The following is a 23,898-nucleotide window of genomic DNA, read 5'->3' on the forward strand; positions in this document are numbered from 1 at the left end:
ACAGTCTTGGCAGAATACAGCCAACAAATATAGTGATACTGCAGAATGTTTAAAATTTGTCTTTTTTCACTTTTAAGGTAATGTTTTGTATAAGCTCAGTGTATATTTCCACAGGCTTAATTTTAGAATTGCTTTAAAGACTGTCAGCAGACTAGGACAGTTAATTATACATAATATTAAAACTAACAACAAAAATTTTGCTGCTGCAGGCACATATAAAATCCAGCATAGTAACTGTGAAGCTCTTTAAATTGGCCAAGCATGCAGAAACTTAAATAAGAGATACAAAGAATGGACATAAACAAGGAGAAAAAAATGGAGAAGATAAATCCATCTTTGCTGCCCACTTAATCACAGAATGTCACAATGTTATTAAGATTAAAAATAATTTTACGATTTTGTATAAAATGAGAAGTGTACTCATATGGGCATTCTGGAAGAAATAGAAATTTACAACCGTGTGCACTGTAATAAGAATAAAATTCATGTTGTTGTTGTTGTGGTCTTCAGTCCTGAGACTGGTTTGATGCAGCCCTCCACGCTACTCTATCCTGTGCAAGCCTTTTCATCTCCCAGTACCTACTGCAACCCACATCCTTCTGAATCTGCTTAGTGTATTCATCTCTTGGTCTCCCTCTACGATTTTTACCCTCCACGCTGCCCTCCAATACTAAATTGGTGCCTCAGAACATGTCCTACCAACCGATCCCTTCTTCTGGTCAAGTTGTGCCACAAACTTCTCTTCTCCCCAATCCTATTCAATACTTCCTCATTAGTTATGTGATCTACCCATCTAAACTTCAGCATTCTTCTGTAGCAGCACATTTCGAAAGCTTCTATTCTCTTCTTGTCCAAACTATTTATCGTCCATGTTTCACTTCCATACATGGCTACACTCCATACGAATACTTTCATAATGAACAGAAAAACTTTAGAAGTCATTGTTTCTCTTGATGCTTTTAAGAGTCTGTTACATTGTAAATAATTCTATCATTGTTACTTATAGTTATACAATGTTTGTATCTGACTTACTGTAAAAAGAAAGGCCTGTCTGAGTACGTCAGGCTTTATTTCATGTAAACATCTTGTTTATGTACACAGACAAATTTGCCGATTCCACGTGTTTACCATTGCTTTCTTTTCAGCCTTGACAGTTTTTGGTTTAGGTTCTCTGGTATCTTCATGTTACTACTTTTTATGGTGTTTTCTTATGCCCCTCAGCATAACTTGCATCTGCTACATATTTGTACTTTTTTATTTCTAAAACAATCTACTTACAACGTTATTATATTCTTCCTCCTTCCCAACTTCACTGCCTTATACAGGCCCTGTCTGTAACCTCCTGCTCCTTTGTTTAGACGTTGCCTCTTCTGGTGTTTCATCAGTCTGCACGTGTCTACCTCTATGATTCTAGGCTTGTTCCTATGTTATTTCTGTTACCTTCGTAAAATTTGAACAAGTTGTTGTTTTGAAGAGAGTTTTAGTGTTTTATGTAATTCAGGACTTTCTTTTATCTATATTCATCTAATTGCCGCAAGAGTTGTGTGGTTTTTGTTTTACCATTTTCTAGTAGACAGTAAGAATTTTTTTGCATCCTAGAGAACACATTGCCCTTCACAACAGGTACAGCTGACTGTCTTTTGTTGTACAGGGCTACCTACTTCGACCACAGCTTAGACTACTGCCAGACAGCCCATTCATTCACTGTAATAAATTAATGCACTCATTTAAGTCTCTTTAAAGTGGTAAAACTATTCATACTTGCATTTTGGTCGGTGTTCCACTAAAGTGGCACCCACCATGCAAAAAAGTTTACTTGTTGTTAGCTCTTCATTTATAATGTATTCCTTAGTCTTTTGTTATATCTGTGGAGTCTACATTATTGGTCAGTTGTCCAATTTGTTAATGTTGTCTTTCTCAGTGTTTAATTTGTGGTTATAGTTTCAAGATGTCCTCGAAGTGAATCATATTCGAGATAAGTGCTTACACATTTTAATTGAGGCACCCATTTTTAGCTGTTAAATATAGAAATGAAAGATGATCATTGATAAGCTCACCACCTTTGGATGAATTTTTGTTGACAGTAAACCATACATGAATAAAAAATCCAGTATGCTGTGGAATCCACCAGTGTGAACAAAACATATGAACACTGTTACTTTAAGAAGCTATATAAACAAAACTTTTCCACTGATCAAGTGTATCAATGATCACCCCTGTACTAAGCTGAGAACCTTTCACTGTGCTTTCATAGATTGGGACATTCTAGATGAGTGATATTACATCTCAAATCAATAAATTTCAGTATTCACACTTCTTCTCTTTCTTCCCTAATAATGGTAATACTGTACAGGTGCTGAAAGAAATACAATGGAAAACTCAAGGTGTGTGCCATCTTGTGAATAATGTAAAGTAACTGTTTTTAAAGTTTACAGCATCATATTAAGAACATCATCGTGAGTGTTCGCTTGGAGCCCACTGCTGGTGACCAGTCAGTGACATCCAAATTCTTTAAAATTACCTTGACACATTTCAGTACAAAAGTTTTTAGGTGCTGTGTTACTTGTAAGTACTGATGTTAATATTTTGATACAGAACTTTTACTTTCAGTTGGAGGCAGATACCAAACACCAAACTATGTGGTGGTTGTAGCGGCCATTATTTGTATTGGTGCGTTGCTATTGCCAACTCAGGGTGATGAAGACTCAAGGTTTCCCGAATATCTTCATCTTACTTCTAATCTGAAGCTAATATTTGCATATGTTTTAGGTGAGTGGTATGATTTTTTTTCTTTCTGTACAGTGACCACTAAATTCCTATCTGTGATTTTATTTTGTACACTCTATATCCTATTAGCATAACATCATTTAATACTTTAACCCAATGACAATATTTCTCTATAGGTTCTTCAGTTACTCTTCATATTCTGATAGAGCTACTTCATACTTATGCTTGTTACCCTGATGTTATAAGCTGCCCTACTAGTTCATTTATTAAATTAGTGAAATACACTGGAAAACAGGTTTTGAAGAAAAGTAAAATTCTGTACGAAACTATTTTTTGCCTCTGAGTTCCTTCATTCAAAAACTAGACTTTCAGTTTGGCAGCAAAGGAGTATAAAGCCTTTGTTATAAATTGATCTATACATATGAAATGTTTGTATGTTGATTTATGATGCATTTCTTCCCATCTAAGCTTAACGTGCACTGATATTGCATGCATTATATGGCTCGTGACAATTTGTAAATATTGCCTGCAGTTGTTGTACTGTGCTGGCCTTACCCTATGTCTTTGCTGATGTTGCACATGTTACTGTTGTGTACCAGTCAGTGCTAAAAAATTATTTGAGGTTACACCCCTTGCTGTCATGTTGTAGTTGTTGATTGTTCTCAGGGCTGCCATTACAGTATTTAGCATCTAGCAGAAAACTTATACTTGGCGTAGCTACCCAGAATGACAGATACTTGTTGATTATAATTCTATTATTTGTGCTACAGAAGGCTGGATTAATCCAATTGGATTCAGTTTCATTTTAAAAAATGTAGCAATACCTTGATTTTGTCTTTACCTACATCCCTTCTCCATTAACCTGTAATTCTCTCCCACTCTCCAGCTTAAGGGAAAGAAAGAAATGAAGAAGAAAAAAAGAAGAGTAAATTCTAGCACTGACAAAGGTGGTTTTTAATTTGGCTGACATACCAGGAGTTAATTACTTGTAAGTACGAAAAACATGCATCCAAAGAAAACAGTTCGTGTAGGGCATTGCTCAAAGGATGGGTGGACACACACACACACACACACACACACACACACACACACACACACACACAAACCACATGCTTGTAAACTGTTATTATACACTACTGGCAGCATGCTGATAAAGACCCTGTAATATATGGTAATCCTTAAATTTCATACAGAGATGAATACTGAAATATGTCCCAATCACAAAATAGTGGTGCAGGGATGTCACCACAGAAGTAGCCAGCCATAATAACATTGTAGGAAACCTGTTCAAAATGCAAGTGAATGCTGATTTAAGAGCACACAATGGAGAACGTATTTACCCAGATAACATGCCTTCTGTAGCAGCATCATTGGTATTGTAGTCTGCATTGCAGCTCCCTCCATAGCAGAGAAATTTCATTAGCTGCGCTTCTGGATTGCTATTGATATCGTCGGTCCCAGCAGTATGCATAATAATATGCATACTGAATGGCTAGGGATTAATATAGTGGAACCTCACATAGCAAGCAGAATTCATCCCAGAATCTTACTCATAGTATAAAACACTTATCAAGTAAAACAATTTATCCCATATAAATTAATGTAAAATACGGCAATGCATTCCATGCAGAAAAAGTTCTAAAAGTTTTATTTTATTCATGCCATTTATTCAGAGAAAATTATACATACAGTAACAATCCTGTTGGAAGAACATCCGCAACCAAGCATTATACCAGAGGTTGAAAATACCACTTCAGTTGTAAATTTCTTTTATTATCACAACCGGTTTTCGGCTCTCATGAGCCCATCCTCAGGTGTGTCAACTGTGCTGTGGCCCCCGAGTGCCGCGGTGGACATGTCCACGTCCACCGCGGCGCTCAGGGGCCATAGCACAGTTGAGACATCTGAGGATGGGCTCATGAGAGCCCGAAACCGGTTGTGATAATAAAAGAAATTTACAACTGAAGTGGTATTTTCAATCACTGGTATACATACAGTATCATGTACTTTATTAATCACAATAAATAACTAATTCTTTCTTACTAGCAAGCTATCTATAGCCATTTGTTTCTGCCAGTGCTTGAACACTTGACGAAAATGTGACACAACATTATCGTCAAATAAATTTGTTGTGTGTGTAGCCACTGCTTTATTGGTGTGATGTTTTTCATTGTACAATGCACCAGAGTTCCATGCTTTTAGCATTTCTCTTATCGAGCCAGAAGATTGCTGCTTTGCTGTTACCACCGCCACCACAGTCTCTTCCTCCTCCTCCTCCTCCTCCTCCTCTGAACTCCTCTCCACAAATTCCTTCTGTGAAACACACTGAAACTCCATAAGCTCGTTGGTGGTCATTTCTTGGCCGTGATCTTCCATTGTTATCCACTTCTAGTTGTATGATCTTGGCCAAAGACACAATCTTATTGACTACAGGCTCCACAGGTATTGACTCAAATGCTGCAGAGTCACATTCAACATTGCACTCTGGCCAAAGCTTCTTCCAAGCAGAAGCCTTTTCAATCCTCATGATGCAGGCAACGATGTTGAAGTGATATTTCCAAAATCTCTTGAGAGTGAGATTGGTAGCTTCAATCAGGTCAGAGCAATAATCAAAGAGTGCTTTAGTGTAGAGCTTCTTAAAGTTACAAATAATCTGCTTGTCCATAGGCCGAAGTAACAGAGTGGTGTTGGAAGGCAGATATTGGATCTTGTTGAATTGAAATTCTTCGAGGAAGGGTCTTGTAGGCCGGAGAATGGGCAGGAGCGTCGTCCATAACAAGCAAGGCATAGAGTGGCAGATTCATCTCGAGCAAATGTTTTTTCGCTGAAGGACCAAACACGTCATTGAGTCAATCACAAAAAAGATCACGTGTCACACAAGCCTTGTTGGTTGATCTCCACATCACATTTAACCTGCTCTTCTGGACTTTACACTTCTTGAAGGCTTGTGGAGTTTCTGAATGGTAAACAAGCAGTGGTTTAATTTTCAAATCATACTTGCATTGGCACAGAATAGCAGTGTGAGATGGTCTTTCATTGGCTTGTGACCGGGCAGTGCATTCTCCTCTGCTGTTATAAAAGCACACTTTGCCATCTTTTTCCAGGATAGATCTGCCTCATCATGATTAAAAACCTGTTGTGCCAGATAACCCTCATAATGTATGAGTATCTTGAAATTGCTGATGAAGTTCTTTGCTGCTTTTGTGCCAGAGTTGGCTGCTTCACCATGCCTCGCAACACTGTGGATGCTGGTTCTTCTCTTAAATTTCTCGAACCATCCATGTCTTCCCTTAAACACTTCTTCGGCTGTTGATGATTCTGGCGTTATCTTAACGAGGTCGGCGAAAATCATTCTCGCCTTCTCACAAATTATGTTCTTGTTAATGTCGCCTTTCAATTGCTGTTTATTTATCTATATACGGAGCAATCTTTTCACATCATCCAGAATACAAAACCGGTGTTCAGGCACTCTTGTCCCTTTGAAGCATCGATCTCCTTAATCTTGTTCTTGTTCTCGAGGATAGTGCAAATAGTCGATGTAGACCAATTGTATGTGCATGCTAAATCAGCAACCCGTAGCATCTTCGTGTTTTCAGCGATTGCACACAAAAAAATATTGTGTGAACACAAGTTTAGAAAAGTGCGTGATCACCAGCTGCATTAAGATGGCAGCAGGAAGAGCACTAAACCCAGATGCCAGCCCATACTAAAAACATTGTTCATATGCTGCTGCCGACAGTGAAGTGTGTTCATATTGTCGAACATTTTCTCTCTGTGTGCGAACAGCTAGTGACGTCAATTTTTTTTTTGCAAATTGCACGTTAGGGGAGGGCTTGTTAAGCATGGTTCCACTGTATGTTATATTTTCTGGGCATGGCACTTTATTATTGTGTGGCCAGTCACTGTATGCCGTGTTGACTCTGCCAGCCACTTGTGTAGTGACATTAAAGGTAAATGATTGTGTTAGCAGTAATTATATGGCATGCCATTCGTGCATTTTATGAACATTGGCGGCCATGTGAACAACATACAGACATATACATCACTTGAAGTTTTCTGTCGGTAATGAGTAGTTGGTGATCAGTGAGTCAAAGTTAGAGAGTGAAACAGAAAGGAAGTAATAGGGTACAGACTGGAACAAAAAAGAAATGAAAACAACGGGGATGGGGGACAAATTAAGGAACAGGCTAATGAAATCAGTAAGTAAGAGAAGAAGGAACCAGAAAGTAACAGTGCAGAATGCCAACGAAGAGAGGTAAATGGCAAGTGACAAAAATTACCTGCACAGTCAGACAGTTCTGGAACAGTCACAAATTCTTAATTATCAAATAAAAATGAAAGTGCTGTTAGAGCAGAGGTAGTGTCAACAATTGCAGATTTGTTTTAGATGTGATAATCATTCCATGACAAAAATCTGTTGCATACTGAATTTGAATATTCCATCCAGTAGTTATAGCCTAACCCCATTCACCAACCTGACATTCTTCATTATTCTGTTATCCAATCCTTAGTATCATTTTGTTAAAACAATAATATTATTCAAAGAAGCAACCATAGATCACATTTCTGGAATAATTTGTCGAGAATAAATTTAATTTTTGTAGGACAGTTCTTCACGTATCTACGTTATAGTTGTTCAGATGTGTGTCACATAAAAATAGTCTTCATAAGGATAATGAAAGTAATTCAAACATTGTGTTTGCTCTTTTGTCTACTACTATTTTAAGCCTAAGTGATTATACTTCCTGTTACAAGTAATGTTACTGACCCCCAGTGGTGTTGGGAGCTAGAAAAGACCCACAGCCCATCCTTGCCTGTTGTAAAAGGTGACTAATAGGAATCTTTTTATTTGGTCACATTTTTACCTTGGTATTTTGACTATACTTTGGACTTCTGAAGGTTTTCGCTCTTTTTGCTTTTTTTATGCTTTTTCTCCTCAACTTTTTTGCCTTTTAAATTCTGGTCCCCATTTTGGGTTTGACCTCCACTTTCCAAATTTTACAGAAGTTCGGGCCGTTTGGGAAAGGATGCCTTACAGAGGTGTATTAACTCTCCACTGTGTACTGTTATCTTTCGCTCTTGCCAGTCAAGTGGATCTGTCTCTGTACTTGAAATCCAGGGCGGTAGTCAGTCCGTCGTTGTGGGGTTGTCACATACCCTCTTGGTTGTAGCCTTCTGATGACGAGGGGGTCGCACTGCCGATGCTGAGCTGTAACCTTCCTGTGTCAGCCAAGGAGTAGATGCCTATCAACATTGGGATACAGAGACTCCAAGCAGCGGCTACTGTCCCAGGTGGCCTTTGCCTTGGCGGGGTCATGCCCACTGAGTGGCATCGTGTCAGATGATCCGCTATGAAACATGTCAAACTTAACAGTGGCTCTGCCAACACAGCCATCTCAACAGTCAGGAACAGTAATTTTAGTGCAGTGGTTTACAATCCTATGGCATTTACATCTCTGACCATGCCTCAAGGCAAGAGACAGGTAAGGAGAAATGGAAGTGGACAGTTTGCCGAGTTCTTGGTTTGTTCCTGAACTGATGGCGGATCTATCTCTACAATGAACCCACTGTTTTCTGTTGAAAGTATTAAAGATCAGTTTGGGGAGGTTGCAGGAATAGAAAAAATTAGAATTGTATCTTTACTAATCAAAACATTGCACGCCAACCAATCGCCGGCTCTTATGGCCTGTGGAAAGATAGCAGATATACCAGTTTCCTTTTATCCTCATAACAAGCTCACTAGAGTCTATCAGGACCTAACAGTACAAACTGATCAAGAGCTGCATACTAATCAGGCATGACACAGCATGGAGTCCATTTTGCTTGGAACATCCAGAAGGGACTCAAAAGATGATTGAGTGGACACTGGAACTTTTATCCTGCCCTTTGATAGCAACGTTTTGCTCAAGAAGATTAACATCATGGTTTATAGGTGTGATGTCAGACCTTATTTTCCCCCGAAGATGTGTTTTAGGTGGCGGAGGTTTGGACACATGTCATCCTACAGTTCTAATGGGGCTATCTGCCAGGCATATGGACGGGTATCACGAAGTCAGTCCTTGTGCCTTGTGACCAACATCCCCCCCCGCAGGGTGTCAACTGTCTGGAACTGCACCCTCCTTGTTCACCGCAATGTTCAGTGTTTAAGAGGGTGAAGAAAATTCAATAATATAAAACACCTGACCACCTGTCGTATCAAGCTGCAAATAAAAAGTTTGTAAGACCTTGTCCAGCTGATACGGTTTCAAATTTTGCAACTGTTGTGTCACACTCCATACCTCACATGATGACAAGGTCTCACACACCACCTTGTGGCCTTGGTTGTATTCTAAGGCCTGCCCCACTGTTGGGGTAAGGAATATCAGCTCTCATGCTATCAGTGCAACCAGAGATGCCTAGTCATCCTCTGGCATCATCAGGGATGAGGTCACCTGTCAAGGTGCTCCCTCTTAAGACAAGAATCAGCACAACAGGCTGCTGGCCAAAGGAAAGAACGGTCCTCTTCCCTCCTAGATGATAGAATGAGGAAATCTTCACAGAAATCAGTCCCACAAGGTTAAGAAGGATAAGCAGAAAGATAAACTACTTTCTGTGGCTAGGGATGTTCCGCTCCCCACCCCTGCAAAGATCGAGCCTTTGCCCCTTGGCAATGTATCACACAGTCAACTCCAATACTCCTTCATTGGAACTGTTAAGCTACTATTGCCATCTGACCAAGCTCCATCATTAACTGGCTACTTATTCCATAATTGGCATAGCACTTCAAGAAACATGGTTTATGGCAACTCATCTCTTTGCCCTGAAAAACTACAAACCCTACTGTACCAATCACATTAATGTTTAGAGGGTATCTGGTGGGTTTTGTACCCTCATACACTCTGATATTTTCAGTGAGCAGGTGCCCCTTACCACTGAACCAACACCATGGCCATTAGTGTCTATTGGTCAGTTTGCATGGCAATCTGTAAGATTTATCTATTCCCAGACAGACTTTTCCATTATCGTGAGCTGTTAAGAGTTATGGAATAGCTGCCTCCCCCCTTCCTCTTAGTGGGGGACTTTTATGCCCATAATCCTCTGTGGGGCAGTGACACTATGTCTCACAGAGGCCGCTTACTAGAACAACACTATTCAGAACTGGACACCTACCTACTCAACATTGGAGCTGCAACACATTTCATTATGGCCCACAGAACATACTCAACTATTAACCTCACAGTTTGCAACCCCAATATCTTTTCTCTCTCTCTTCACTCACAGATATACGGAACTGCTCCATATTGGTCACTTCTTCAGACTGCCGCCAGTGCCGTGGTGGTCTGAAGACAAAGGCACAGCTATCAGGGAATGCCGCAGGGCACTTAAATGGCACAAGCACCATCCCTCTATGGATAATTTAATAGCATTCAAGAGACTCCGATCGAAAGTGCTGTTTTTAATAAAGGAAAGGAAGCAGGAGTGTTGGGAGTAACTACCCCCTCCCCCCTTGTCATCTGTGCAACACTGCACCCTTCGTCCCCGGTATGGACTAAACTTTACCACATTTGCAGCCATCCATCACCCCTGACAGTTCCTGGTATCCTTATCAGTGGGAACGTCTGGACTTATCCCGTAGGACTCTTAACGTTTTGACGACTTAGTGTGAGTGTGGGTCTGAGTTACACTGATTTATTTCCCCAAACCACATTCCACTTCTTTACGAGATGACTTACTTGGGGGTTTGCAGCCACTCTTCTTTATTGGATAGCCGGCTGCTGGAAACTCTCTTGACTTCTTCTCCATCGAATAACAATAGGCACAGGAACTTTCAAGCCTCTTTCTACTAGTGAAATAAGTAGCCATACAAACTTTACATTTCATCAATCAAAGGTGTATTTGACTTTCAAGTACAATAAAAATTCTCAATTTCAACATAATATGTAACTTCAGTAAGTCTCTCATACAGTCATATGTTAGAAACAAATTGATTTACATTCGAAAGAAAGTCTGCTTAGACACCATGACTTTCAGAAAAGGAGACTGAAAAAACATCTTGCCTCTAACAAGGCTGAGTCAAGAGTCTATATAAGTATTTTTTCAACTGTCCTTGTTTCACATAACAATAGCCAGTGACACAATAAGCACAAAGCTGCACATAGATTCCATGGTTCTTCCACACACACTCACTAACGCATCTATGGATTCCCCGACAGGTACTTGTCAGTGCCGTTCAACCGCCGCGTGTACTTTCTTCCTGCGACTGGTTTTAAACCTGCACACACAAACATGTGATGCGCAGTAGGTAGGATTTTACCATCCCACTCTCATATCTAGAATATCGTGTGTTCGAGGCGGTAGAAGGCTGAGTGGGTCTAGAATTCACACAGAAATTCTCGAATCACTACAGTATTTGCTGAATGTTATGCAGCACATTCGTTGAAGTGTCCACTCGCAGTAATTACCATCCTCATTCCTGACTCTGAAACAAGTCACTGATTGCTGCCCACTATCCTTCCAGGCATGTTGTTCTGTCATACAGTGTCCCTTTTAGCGAATTGGAGATTCATAGCTCCCTGGCAGTGTGTCAAGATATGGCCCCTGGACCCGACAAAATCCACAACCAAATGCTGAAAAATCTTCCTGCTGACAACATGAAACATATCCTTGGGCTTTTTCATTGTATTTGGTGGGAAGGAGAATTTCCTTCTCAATCCCAGGAAGGTATTATTATTCCCATTCTGAAATTGGGAAAGGACCCACAGATTTAAGCTAACTACCGGCCAATCTCTCTGACAAATGGGCTGTGTAAGCTATTCAAACAAATGGTCAGCTGTCATCTTTGTTAGTGCCTGCAAGCTGGAGGTGTACCCTTACCTCCTTTCTGCATAATTGTTGTGGTGTAGAATTAATGTAATTATTTCGTATATGTCAGTGCAGATTGCTATGTGTGGTTTGAAATAAGCGCACAGACATCGGTCGCAACCTACAGCACTGATAATGTAATGTAGCAGTTTAACTCTGAATATTGTTTTTCGAACGGCACATATATTTTGAGAGCGAGTAAGTGTGTCTTAAATAAACATAGCGCAACATAATCTCAATACGCAGGCAAAAAGTTATGTATTATTAATGCTCTCTTTCAACAAATGACAACATAACGCAACCTGCAACTAACCCAGTGATAATATAGAGCATGAAATGATTTCTTTTCCCAGCAAATTAATCTAAGGTTACACAGAAAGAAAGAATGGTACAGACACCTGTGTAGTATTGAAATAATTGCAAAGAATTTCTTTAACTTTATCTCTTTAAGACTTGAGTTAACTTTTAATCCTCTGAACTAACTGAAAGTATTTTAAACCAGAGATGAAGCCTCACCTAAGCCTTACAGTGTTAAATCTCTGAATAAGTTGCGCAATCAAAAATATTAACTAACTTTAATACTCTAAACTGACTGTAAAAAGTCCAATCCAACCAAAATTAATGTGTAACCCCTCCTGGAATAATTTATGCTTTGCACTGAGCTCGATTAACCGATAATCATCATCATCATTCATGATAACTATCAAGACTAAATTACATTTCAAATAAGTTTAATTTATGTGCCTTTTTATCACTCTGGTACTGTGTTTTTGCACATTTAATACACAGAAACAATTCACTATTTTGAAACTTCCTGGCAGATTAAAACTGTGTGCTAGACCGAGACTCGAACTCAGGACCTCTGCCTTTTGTGAGCAAGTGCTACCATCTGAGCTACCCAAGCACAACTAACGCCCTGTCCTCACAGCTTTACTTCTGCCAGTACCTCGTCTCCTACCTTCCAAACTTCACAGAAGCTCTCCTGTGAACCTTACAGAACTAGCACTCCTGGAAGGTAGGAGATGAGGCACTGGCAGAAGTAAAGCTTTGAGGATGGGGCGTGAGTCGTGCTTGGGTAGCTCAGATGGTAGAGCACTTGCCCGCGAAAGATAATGGCCCGAGTTCGAGTCTCAGTCTGGCACACAGTTTTAATCTGCCAGGAAGTTTCATATCAGTGCACTCTCTGCTGCAGAGTGAAAATCTCATTCACTATTTTGATAGAAACAGGATACTCGGTTTTCTGCACACTTAGGAGGGGATCCTAAGTCGGTTCATGATTGGGATAATATTAGGGTTCAAACACAGGTTTACAGCACTTGAATTATTATCGAAAACACTCTCACAAATTATCTGGTTCATGCTGTAATGCATATGTGTGTACGCCTGAAGTTGGTGGAGCAGTGGAGAAGTAGTGGTGGCAAGCAACGTGGCGGCTAACTGTAGTCACGGCTCTTGATGCTAAATGCTCTTTACAATTTCTTCTTGGCAACAGATTTTTATCATGTTATAGCCATTCCGTATTGCTGAGAGTACTATGCAACAGTCAGATCCACATCCGAGGCTATTTTCCAAACAAAACGACTTCCAAATGCCTCCTTTGGCACCCTCGATGTTTACCATGCAATGGCTAGCCACTGACTGCGTACCGTTTCCACCAAAGAGCCACCGAGATCTATTGCCAAACCCACATTTTACACTGCGCCAAGCCAGTTCTGTTTTGGAGGGGGTTTCCTACAGCTTTTACATTTCACAAGTTCCCTAAACACGAACCAGCTTCCAATATACAAATTTTTCTTTATGAACATACATATTTTATACAGGCTCTTGTGTACATATATTAAATTTGATGTTCCATGCTTTCATGGAACGTATTGAAATATTGTATTCTTTATCTCTGAGAGTAATAGAAAATATTTACAATATTTGTCACAAAATATTATCAGACTCAACAAAATGACTCATAATATTATGGGCATTATTTTCTCAGTTTACGGTATATTCATATCAGTTGAATAAATCATGTCATACATTAGGTAGGCTCCCAGGTGATGCCACAGAGGGCATATATCATTATTCCAAAGTAGTTTTCAGGCTTTCCAGTTCACCACAGATCATCTGGTTCACCTAGAAACTGCATTGTGCAAGGCTTTTATGCATCACCAACATCTGATTGCTATATTCTTTGACCTACAGAAGACGCACAGTACCACCTGGTGACATCACATACTATCTACTGCACGAGTCGGTTTCCCAGTGGAGTTTACCCATGTTTATACAGAATTTCCTAATCTCAGCAACCAATATATACAGGAAACTGGAGTCCCTCAGGGATCGGTTCTGAGCATAAAGATTTTCACTATCACCATCAATGTTATTGTAAAAGCAGTGGGCCCCACAGTCCTTGTGTCGTATATGGATGATCCTGTACTATGCCTCTGCATCACTGCACAGTGCTGAGTGCCAACTTCAGGGGCCTGTCTGCAGAGTACATCTGGGCCTTGAATCATGGCTATCAGATTTCTCCTGCAAAATCAAAAGTTATGCATTTTTGCTGAGTCCGTGCATGCTCCCAGAAATTAATCTTTGTGACAAGTTGCTTGAAGTCGTTGAAACTTTTCAATTCTTAGGTATTTTATTTGACAACGAGCTAATTTGGCAGCCGTATGTCCACTGGTTCAAGGCAACTTGCATTAAGAAGCTAAATGCTCTGTTTTCTTAGTAACTCCTCATGGTGTGCAGACTGGGTACAATGCACTGATTTTTATCCCACTTGAACTATGGGTGTGTTCCGTGAGTCAGGAGCACCGTTCATGCTGAGCTTGCTGGACACTATTCACCACACTGGCATGGCATGGAGAGATATGACTTTTAATCAACTTGCGGAAGCCAGTTTTCCACCACTGTGGGTTAGACAACGGCAGCTTCTGGCTACTTACACACTCAAAATGGCTACTCACCCACATCACTTAACTATGTTCCATAACCAACAGTCCAGACTGTTTGAGCATCACCCAAAGTTGGGTAGACCAGCTGGGATCGGACACAATACTTTACTGAAGGGCCTCCAACTGCCTCTTTTAGTATGTGATCTTAGGGCTTGCTCTCAATATCCTCTGTGGTCTGTACCCTGTTCTGTAATACGGATGGACCGCTTTTGTGACCCCAAAAAGGTTGCTGATTCTACCCTTCTCTGACACCTGTTTTGTTCGATCCTCCACGATTATTGTAATTCGGTATGCATTTACGCGGATGGATCAACAGTCGACGACAGGGTTGATTACACTTTTGCGTATGCAAGGGGACTTGAGAAGCACTCTCTGCCGAGTGCATGCTATGTGTACACTCGAGAGTTGGTTGCCATATCTCAGGCTTTTTGGTACACAGATCCCTGGCCACAATGAACTTTCTGATCTTTTCCTTGAGTTGCTTAAAATTCATATCTCGGGTGTTATCCAAAAAATCTTTTGGTCACCAGCTTCCAGGACCTGGTTGACCTCTTACAGCTCTGGGAAGTCAGTGGCATTCATCTGGACACCGAACCACATAGGCATTCCAGAAAATGAACTCGCTGACCATCTAGGCAAAGACCCAACTACTGGAGAGCGTCGTGACGTCAGAATACTGGGCATGGACTTATGATTGCAACTTTGACACAATATTTTGAGGCTCTGGGAATTGTAATGGCAGGTTACTATGACCCAAAACAAATTATGAGTGATTAAGGCGCCCACTAAAGTGTGGCATACATCTTTCCAGGCCTCTCTGAAAGATGCCGTTGTGATGTGCAGACTACACATAGGCCACACGGCACACACCCATGAATTCCTTCTGCATCAGGTGGATCCTCCTCACTGTAGCAGTGGTAGTCGACTGACAATAGCGCATGTTCTTGACGAGTGTGCCCTGCTGGCTGATCTGCGGCACACTCTCAGCTTGCCTACATCACTACCTTAGATGCTTGCAGATAATAAGACAGCCACTGCCGAAATGTTGTATTGCCTGAGAAAGAGCGAATTTTAAATGAAACTATAATATTTGCCCACTTTCTGTGTTTAGGGTAGTTGTGGTGGGGGAGAGCCTCCCCCTGTGGCGGGAACCCCCCCATGTTACCACAGGCTACTTTCTTCCCCCCTCACCTTGTTGTGCCTTTAACACTCTTGTGCATGATGCTGCCTGGGTTTTTTCAATTTTCTTTCACCTGTTGTGTTACAACTACTGTCACACCCTTTTTAAAACTCTTTTTACTTGCTTATACAGTTGGAGCAGCCAAGTCCCCACAATTTTTGCTTATCTTTTTACGTGTTTCTCTCATCAAATGGAGGGACTGATGACCCAGTTGTTTAGTCCCTTAATCACATAAGCATCATCATCATCATCATCATCATCATCACAATCATCAATGCTACAGCTTGTAATTTATTCCTTAAACTTGCATGTAGGAGTTTTGTAGAGGGCGTCAATACAGTGCAGCATTTAACATTTGAGAATTGTGTTCATTTGAGTGTGATAATTATGCTGTTGTTTTGTTGCAGGTATGGTGACAGTGGTTGTCTTGAAGCCAGGCTAAACAGAAAATGATTCTCTGTGCACATTCAATGAGTGCAGTCGTTAACGATATAAATACTGCTGATTGAAAAAGAAGAGAGAATTGTAATGGCTTGATATGATGCCAATTTTATCACTTAGTGTATTTCCATTTGCTTTTAAAATGAGTACCTGAAAAAAGCTTTTCAAGAAACATTTTTGAGCACATGTCCATTTATTGAGTTTCTAGTGTGTTTTGTATTGATGGCTCCAAGAATACCTGAACACTGTGAAGTACTCTAGTATAACCATTTTTGCAAGGGAAAAAACTTTATTTTTCTTGTTGTACTTCTACTTTCATTATGTTTGTGTCGTGTAACTCTTTCCCTCAATCCTCACCTTAAAATGAACATAAGCAACATTGCTTTTGAGGAAAAAAGTCCAGTGTTTGCATTGTATAATGTAGATAAGGAGGGATGTATATGCCCCTTTCTTGTATTTTACATGGTTAATGTTCCTCTTTTATATATATTTTTGTCCTTTGCAATTGGTTAGCTTGTTGACTTCTTCTGGAAGCACAGTGATGCTATGAGTTCTGATAACATTACAGTATTTGTTGGAACCATAATTGTATTTATCATGCCTGGACTTCACTATTTTATACTATAATTCTAGCAAGGATGTAAGGTGATGCTGGTGCTGTTGTTATATACAGCATTCCATAATTTATATTCTGTCTGTGATTGACTGTCTTGTCATACCTGTTTTATATTCAGATGCATGTTTAAAAATCCCATTTTTTGTGTAAAAAAATATATGAATTTTTGTAAAAAATTGAAATGTAAAAACAATACTGGAGAAGAGATACATAAAGTTAAGCTAAGCAAGCTACATTTTTTAATCAGAGGAAGTATAATAATCTGGCGTCAAAATTTAATTTTAACAGTCATTGTCCTTCCTGTGACAATCACGATGCACAAACTACAGAGCTGGGGGGCTTCTGCAAAGTTACCATTTGTGTAGCAAAATACACATAAATTACTCAGTGTGCACTTTTGTAACTTATAAGGAGATGCCATAAACTGCAGAAATGAGGTTGGAATTCATTTTATTTTCTTGTGTTACAGAAGACTCCCCCTTGTGTTTCCTGTTTGTTTTATTTATTGTCATTCAGATTCGTGAATGATTTTTGTTCACTGTTTATTCCCTCCTGTTTTCAGAGGCTTTTCTTTTGTCATTCCCCTCCCTCTCCCTATATTAATTACCTACAAATAAAACTTATTTTGATGCATTAAAGTGTGGATTCTGTTCTCTCTCCCATCATATCCATCAGTTGTCAGTATTCATTTTTCTGCGCTTTATGCATGTCTCTGTGTTTCATTTCCTACTCCCTTTCATTTTTTCCAATCAGATATCTCATCAGTCATACTTTCCGTAATCTTAAAAATTAGATCTCACTCTTGAATGCATTTTTTAAGACAATGTAAACATACAACATACACTTGAATGCTTTGAACATCTGGTTAATAATTTAACAAGTGTGCCTGTACAGGGGTTAGGGCATATTTTGGGTTCAAATACCCAGTCTGCTTTCCAGATTTAGGTTGTCCACAATTTCATAAGTAAGTGAATGTCAAGGCATTTCCTTTAAAAAGGCAACAGCTAGTCCTTACACTTACATTGTCATTGAATAGGCATTAAGCCTAATTTGACTTACTTTTTCCTTCATTAATAATTAATTTTTCATAGAGGTATTATGTTCCCTACAAGAGTAAGACAAGAGAAAAGGAAAGCACATGTGTATGGGTAAATAATAAGTGAGGCACACATGCTTATAACAGATCAAGAAATTTCTTGCATTCTTTATCATTATGTTGGTCTGTGAGCCATTGCCCCATCTTTGGGGTGAGTAGCAATCTATCCATGTTGTTGTTTATCCTTCCTGGACTTTCCATTGTTTACATTCTCTTTTCAGTAGTTTATATGTTCTCTCAGATCCTCCCTTTTTACTGATAATTATATCAGTAAAACCGCATCACTTGTAACACTGCATTGCGCAGGTCACCGCTCTGCCATTATGAGACTGGACAAATGACCAAATGAGAATGTATGTTGCTAGTAAGTGTCTGTACAGATCCACTCATCTTCTGATGCCAGAACTAGGCATATGAAAACTTGACATCCTTAGTCATCTTACATAATACTTTATTTTCTACTTATGTAATAGATTCAGTAGTCATTTCAGTGCTCTGTCTTCAAAGAGTATCCAAACTGCAATGTAAACATTAACCAGTTGTGAATAAGAGGACTTCATCAGATTTAGAAAATAATATTTCCAACCAAAGTGCATTTCCTCTAAAGTTTGAAATAATGACACAAGAGTTTGATGAATTTCTTTTTTTTTTGTGTTCACATCTTGCCACTCAGATTGAGAAATTCTCGGCAAAAGTTTTATTTATTCATGTAACAGGCATTAAAATTTTAGAAAGCAAAACTTATAAGTATTAATAAAATATGGAGGTATAATCTTTCGCATATCAAAGACTAGTGAAGGAACAGTACTCATCAAAATAATGTATGAGACTAGAGAGGACTGCAGAGAGAAAATGTATTCTCTCTCTCTCTCTCTCTCTCTCTCTCTCTCTCTCTCTCTCTCTCTCTCTCTCTCTCTCTCTCTCTGCAATTAAAATCAATTGAAGTAGCAAGGCAGATGAGAACACAATTTATCAGTTTGCTGCAAGGCTTGAGGAATACTGAAATAGTTGGATGGGCAAACATAATCATCATCCGTAGGTAGTTACGGCAGAAATTAACTTACAGAAGTGGAGAAAAGAAAAGCACAAAAACTGACAATATTATGAAAACCTGGAAGTAAGATTAATGAAAAGGTATTTTGAATGGATTGCAAAGGAACAAAGATGGAATCAAAATTTGGAGTTTGGGGGGGGGGGGGGGGGATGAAGTGTTGAACAAGGTAGGAGTGATATACATACATACTGTACACCATGATGATGCCACGAGATGTTTGTATGATCAACATGATTAGTGAAGTGTTAGTGGCAAACATAAGCCACCTCATTGTTGATGTGATAAGGAGGCAAAGTTGGTAGTTCTGAAGTTCAGATTGTAGCATCAGTTCCACCTTATATGTATACAAGCTGATGTAATTTCCTCTGGCATGCAGGTAGTATGTGCTTTAGAAGTCATCTACAGCTTTCTGAAGTCATTTTATGTCAGGGACTATTAAAACCACCTTGACATGTAAACTCCAACATACTGTAGACTGTGCACTGGTATAATGTGCAATATATTTCTGTCTTACTCACCCTTTCTTATCCATAGTTGTCATGTCAGTATGCAACAGCATTTGCGTATCAGTTGATACGCAACGTGCACTCACACATAGCTCTGTGTTGATAAAATGAATCAAGAGTTATCAAATTGCATTTTGCAATGTTTCACAAGTCTTATAATCCTTGTGTAGCAGGGTGGGGTAGGGGAGGGCAGGGGGAGGCACAACTTCAAATACTCATTGTTAAAAGAGATGAAGTAATTCAAAAAGTTACTCATTGTGTTGTTACTGTTCTGTGTTAATTTAAAAAATCTCTTTTAGAGTATATGATAAGCAGTTGAAATCTGAAATGAGGCATGAGAAACATTTTAGAGGTTCCATGACGAAAGAGAAATTTTGCACTTTGGCGAAATTTACTACTTATGAGCAAACATGTATTTTGTTGAGAGAGCGCACAGAATATTTAACAAGGTCCACATAATAGTAAAAGGGGATCAAAGGGGTGTTTAATATGTAAGGTTGGTAGCTGGAAGTTACTTTGATTTGAATTACAGGTGGGAGAGATCCCATTCTGAGCACCGTTGAGTGAACAGCACAACTTAGAAAGAGTAACTGCTTCAGTTATTCTTTGACAGAATAACACTTTAGTGTTTCTTTTGTATTTGATGTAGTTACCAAATTTTCATATGCGTGTACAGCATGAAGCATTATGAACAACATTGTTGAGATATAAGAAAATTGAGAACTGTGTTGTACCATGTATGACTCTTGCAACAATGTTCAGACATTGACAGCTGTTGATTTCCTCCAGTGCATTGCTATTATTTTAATGTTGTGTATCTAATGTGGCAGGGGTGTATTCCTTACATGATTTTTTTTACTGTGTAATGCCATTCCTCCAGCTCTGAAATAAAGAATTAGTTGTGAAACTTATATTAAATAGCCTCCCAATTATAATATCAGTTGGTATTTGTGGTACCTTTGATCTCTGGCTGACAAGCCCACAATAGTGTATTATTTATTGTAAAGCATTTTGTGTGATTGTAATTTTCTGTATGTATATACACATACTTAATAAATATAGCAGTCTTTGAAAAAGTCTGTATTTATTGGTATTTCATCATATTTTGCACAGTACTCATTTGACATTCATATATATACATTTGTACCATTTCATAGACCTGTCAGTATAATGAGGCTTTAAAGGATGAAGAACATTGGTAGTCTGATCACGCTGAAAGGCATAATTTTGTTTTTATGATTACAGTTAAAAACTGTCACTGTTTTATCGTTCCCTTGTAAGGGACCAAGACAAAAATGGTTGGGTACAGTCATGCCAATTCTAGGAATATCAGGCTGAGGGCTACTCAGGACCACTAGTTCTACGTCAACATCTAAATCTACATCTACCCTCTGCAAATCACTATGAGGTGCATGGCAGAGGGTACATTCCATTGTATCAGTTATTAGGGTGTTTCTACCTGTCCCATTCAAGTATGGAACACAGGAAGAAAGATTGTTTGAGTGCCTCTGTGCATGCAGTAATTATTCTGATCTTGTCCTCACGGTCCCTGTGTGAGCAATGTTTTCGAGCTTGTAGTATAGGCTATACCTACAGCAATAATTTAAAGCTGGTTTTTGAAAATTTGTTAATAGGATTTCTTGGGGTAGTTTACATCTTTCTTCAAGGGTTTGCCATTTCAGTTCCTTTTGTATCTCTGTGAGACACTCCCATGGATTAAACAAACCTTCTCTGTATACTTTCAGTACACCCTGCTAGTCCTATCTGGTACAGGTCTCACACACTCGAGCAATATTCTTTACTACTGTAAACTCGAGGCAGGCTTGCGCAAGTACCATTCGACATGGTGGTGGAACATTGTGTTTTTTGAGGGGGAACTCATCTTAACTGTCCAATCCGTGAGGATGACACAAAACTCTTGGGGTGGGGCTCCTCTCCTCAACAGAGGGTGAGTTAATAGGTCTTCTATCTATTCAGGGAGCAGGACATTGGAGGTGGTATCTCTTCTACATTCAGAAATGGTTGGAAGTGTCTGCTCGGTCCCTTAAATCTATGAATTCAGTTTCTAAATATATCTTTTTGCTTGTTTTTGCTGTGTTCATGCTGTTGCTGTTATGCACAGAGTTATATTAGGCATCTCTTCTGATGGGTTAAGAGTTTGAACAGTTGGCAGCATACATTCTCGTAAAACATGAGTTTCTTCCTATTGAGTTGTGCTGGATGCATCCAACCCTAAACAGCAATGCTTATTTTTCCACTTTGTGCTGTGGACACACTGTGGTTTGTAGTGTAATGGTCGTTATTGGAAAAAGTATGGCTACCCTGTTCACACAAAAACTTTTTCATAAAAATTTACCACCAAATCTGAAAAGCGTTTATGAACTGGAGGTACTGGAGACTGAACACTATGCGAACTTCTTGATGAAGAAGTGAAATGGCTTCTTTTCTTGCAGGCTTTTGGTGACTAAAACCAGCTGCATAAAGACTTTGGCAGATAGTAACCATCCTCCATTGGAAGAAAAGAGAATAGAAGCATTTGATGTGTATTACAGAAGAGTGTTGAAAATCAGGGATACTGATCAGGTAAGGAATGAGGAGATTCTCTGTAAAATCTGCAAAGGAAGGTAATATTTAAATGCTGACAAGAAGAATGGACAAGATGATAGGACATGTTTTAAGGCATCGGGGAATGACCTCCGTGGTACTGTAGGGGAAGACAAAGATCGTAATACCTTCAGGAAATAATTGAGGACATAGGGTGAAGTGCTGCTCGGAGATGAGGAGGTTGGTGCAGGAGAGAGGTTTGTGGCAGACTGCATCAAATCAATCAGAAGATAGGTGTGGGAGAAAAAAAAGAAAAAGAAAAGAAAGAAATTTGCATTCACTTGCAGACTGGGGTTTTTCCCCCACTTCCATATCTGGCTGACATGGATGGGTGGATGGAGTCTAAAATGGCTCAGTCTTGATGCCTTGTAGTTTTTTAAACCTTTGCACTTTATGGCCCTCCTCTTGAAACATTTTTATCTACATTCTCGCAGTTACTTCTAAGATACAAATTGTTTCTGCAGTATGAGCAGTCAGGCAACTGCTCTGATACATACAAGCAATCTGAGCCCTAATCGTCTGAAACAAGTAAAGTAGCTTCAAAAAGAACTCCTCTTCAGCATTCAAAAATAAGTCCTCTTTGGTATTCATTCCCCCATCTGTTAATGCAACTTGTATGTGATACTTCAGGAAATCTCTTAATGCTGGAAATCATTAATGAGTGGAGCTCGCAGTTATTGTCAAATCCAAACAGGAAGAAGGGCTGCTTATAGTTGCAAATCCAGGCAGTTGTCACTGGAAGATACTTTTAAGTGTTCCTGTGTATTGAATAAAGTCAGATAATGATAATGTAACTGCAAAAAGGTAACCAATCCTTATATAGGTTAGAGGTGAGAAAGAGGAATATATTAAGTTATTCACAAACTGCCTTAGAAATGCAAATGGGGACTTTGTCTATGAATATGATGTGGATAAATCAACTGTTGAAACTCTCTTTAATAATTTCTTTAAGACATGTATTGATTTATGGTACTCTTGCTCACCACTGAAAAGAAACAGTTCTAAACCAAGCAGAAAAGGTAAAAAGTTTAAATGGTACACTGATGACCTTGCTGGATCAGGAAAAATATGCTTTCACTGTAAAAGATGTATAAAAGTAATTGCAAATGTGCCACAGATCAACATAACATAAAGCTTTCCTAAAATGTAAAGGTGAACTCAAAGTTACCAAACAAGTTGCCTATCAAAGTTACATAGAAGGAGCTCTGGACAAATGTAAGTCTTCCTGGGATATTGTAACACAAAACCCGCTTCTACTCAAACTAAAAACGTTCTGTTTGAGCAGGAAGAGCTCAGTAAGTACTCTACTATTATAGTAAATGAATCAAGATCTAGAATTAACCAGTGAAACATATCAGCAACTGATATACTTGCTGATCAGCTTCTTGGAGGACATTAATTTCATCGGGATCTTGTCACACCAATAGATATACAAAATGCTGTTTCAAAAGTTTCTAACTCGATAAGCATGAACTGCTACTGGCTAGCTAACTACCCAATAAAAAGAACAGTACACCTTATTTGCAAACTAGATGCTTTTATTACGAATAAATGCTTAGAATTTGGAGTTTTCGCTGACCAGCTCAAAAAGTTATACCTGTATACAAAAAGGGGGGAAAAGCATCTCCCCGAGAACTACTGGCCAGTGTTTATTGTTACAATCTTTCCCAAAATATTTGTAGCTATTTTTCGTACACAGTTTAGTAACTACTTCGAAAAACATGTGCATCTTTGTAGTAGACAGCATGGTTTTTGACAAGGAGAAAATACCACTTCTGTTGTCTTGAAATTATCAGTCAGGCATTAGCCGCATTTGAAAATAAGAATACAGTCTCTCTCAAGCTAAGCGATTTGAGTTAGACATTTGGCTGTATCCCATGACATCTTA

The 23,898-nt window shown here is 39.2% G+C and overlaps 1 protein-coding gene across 6 annotated transcripts in view; it reads left to right on the forward strand.

The window, feature by feature from the left end:
* The window catches only part of LOC124613348 (motile sperm domain-containing protein 1-like), a 56,709-nt gene extending 36,227 nt beyond the window's left edge, over window positions 1-20,482 (forward strand). For all 6 annotated transcript variants that reach the window (XM_047142086.1, XM_047142048.1, XM_047142056.1 and 3 more), the window contains 2 exons: window positions 2,611-2,769; window positions 16,101-20,482. In XM_047142086.1, coding sequence (XP_046998042.1) covers window positions 2,611-2,769; window positions 16,101-16,135 — 194 coding nt within the window. In that variant the 3' untranslated portion in view covers window positions 16,136-20,482. The remainder of the gene's footprint in view (window positions 1-2,610; window positions 2,770-16,100) is intronic.
* The last annotated feature ends 3,416 nt before the right edge of the window (window positions 20,483-23,898 follow it).

The sequence above is a fragment of the Schistocerca americana genome, chromosome 1 (genome assembly GCF_021461395.2).
Source record: "Schistocerca americana isolate TAMUIC-IGC-003095 chromosome 1, iqSchAmer2.1, whole genome shotgun sequence".
NCBI lineage: Eukaryota > Metazoa > Arthropoda > Insecta > Orthoptera > Acrididae > Schistocerca > Schistocerca americana.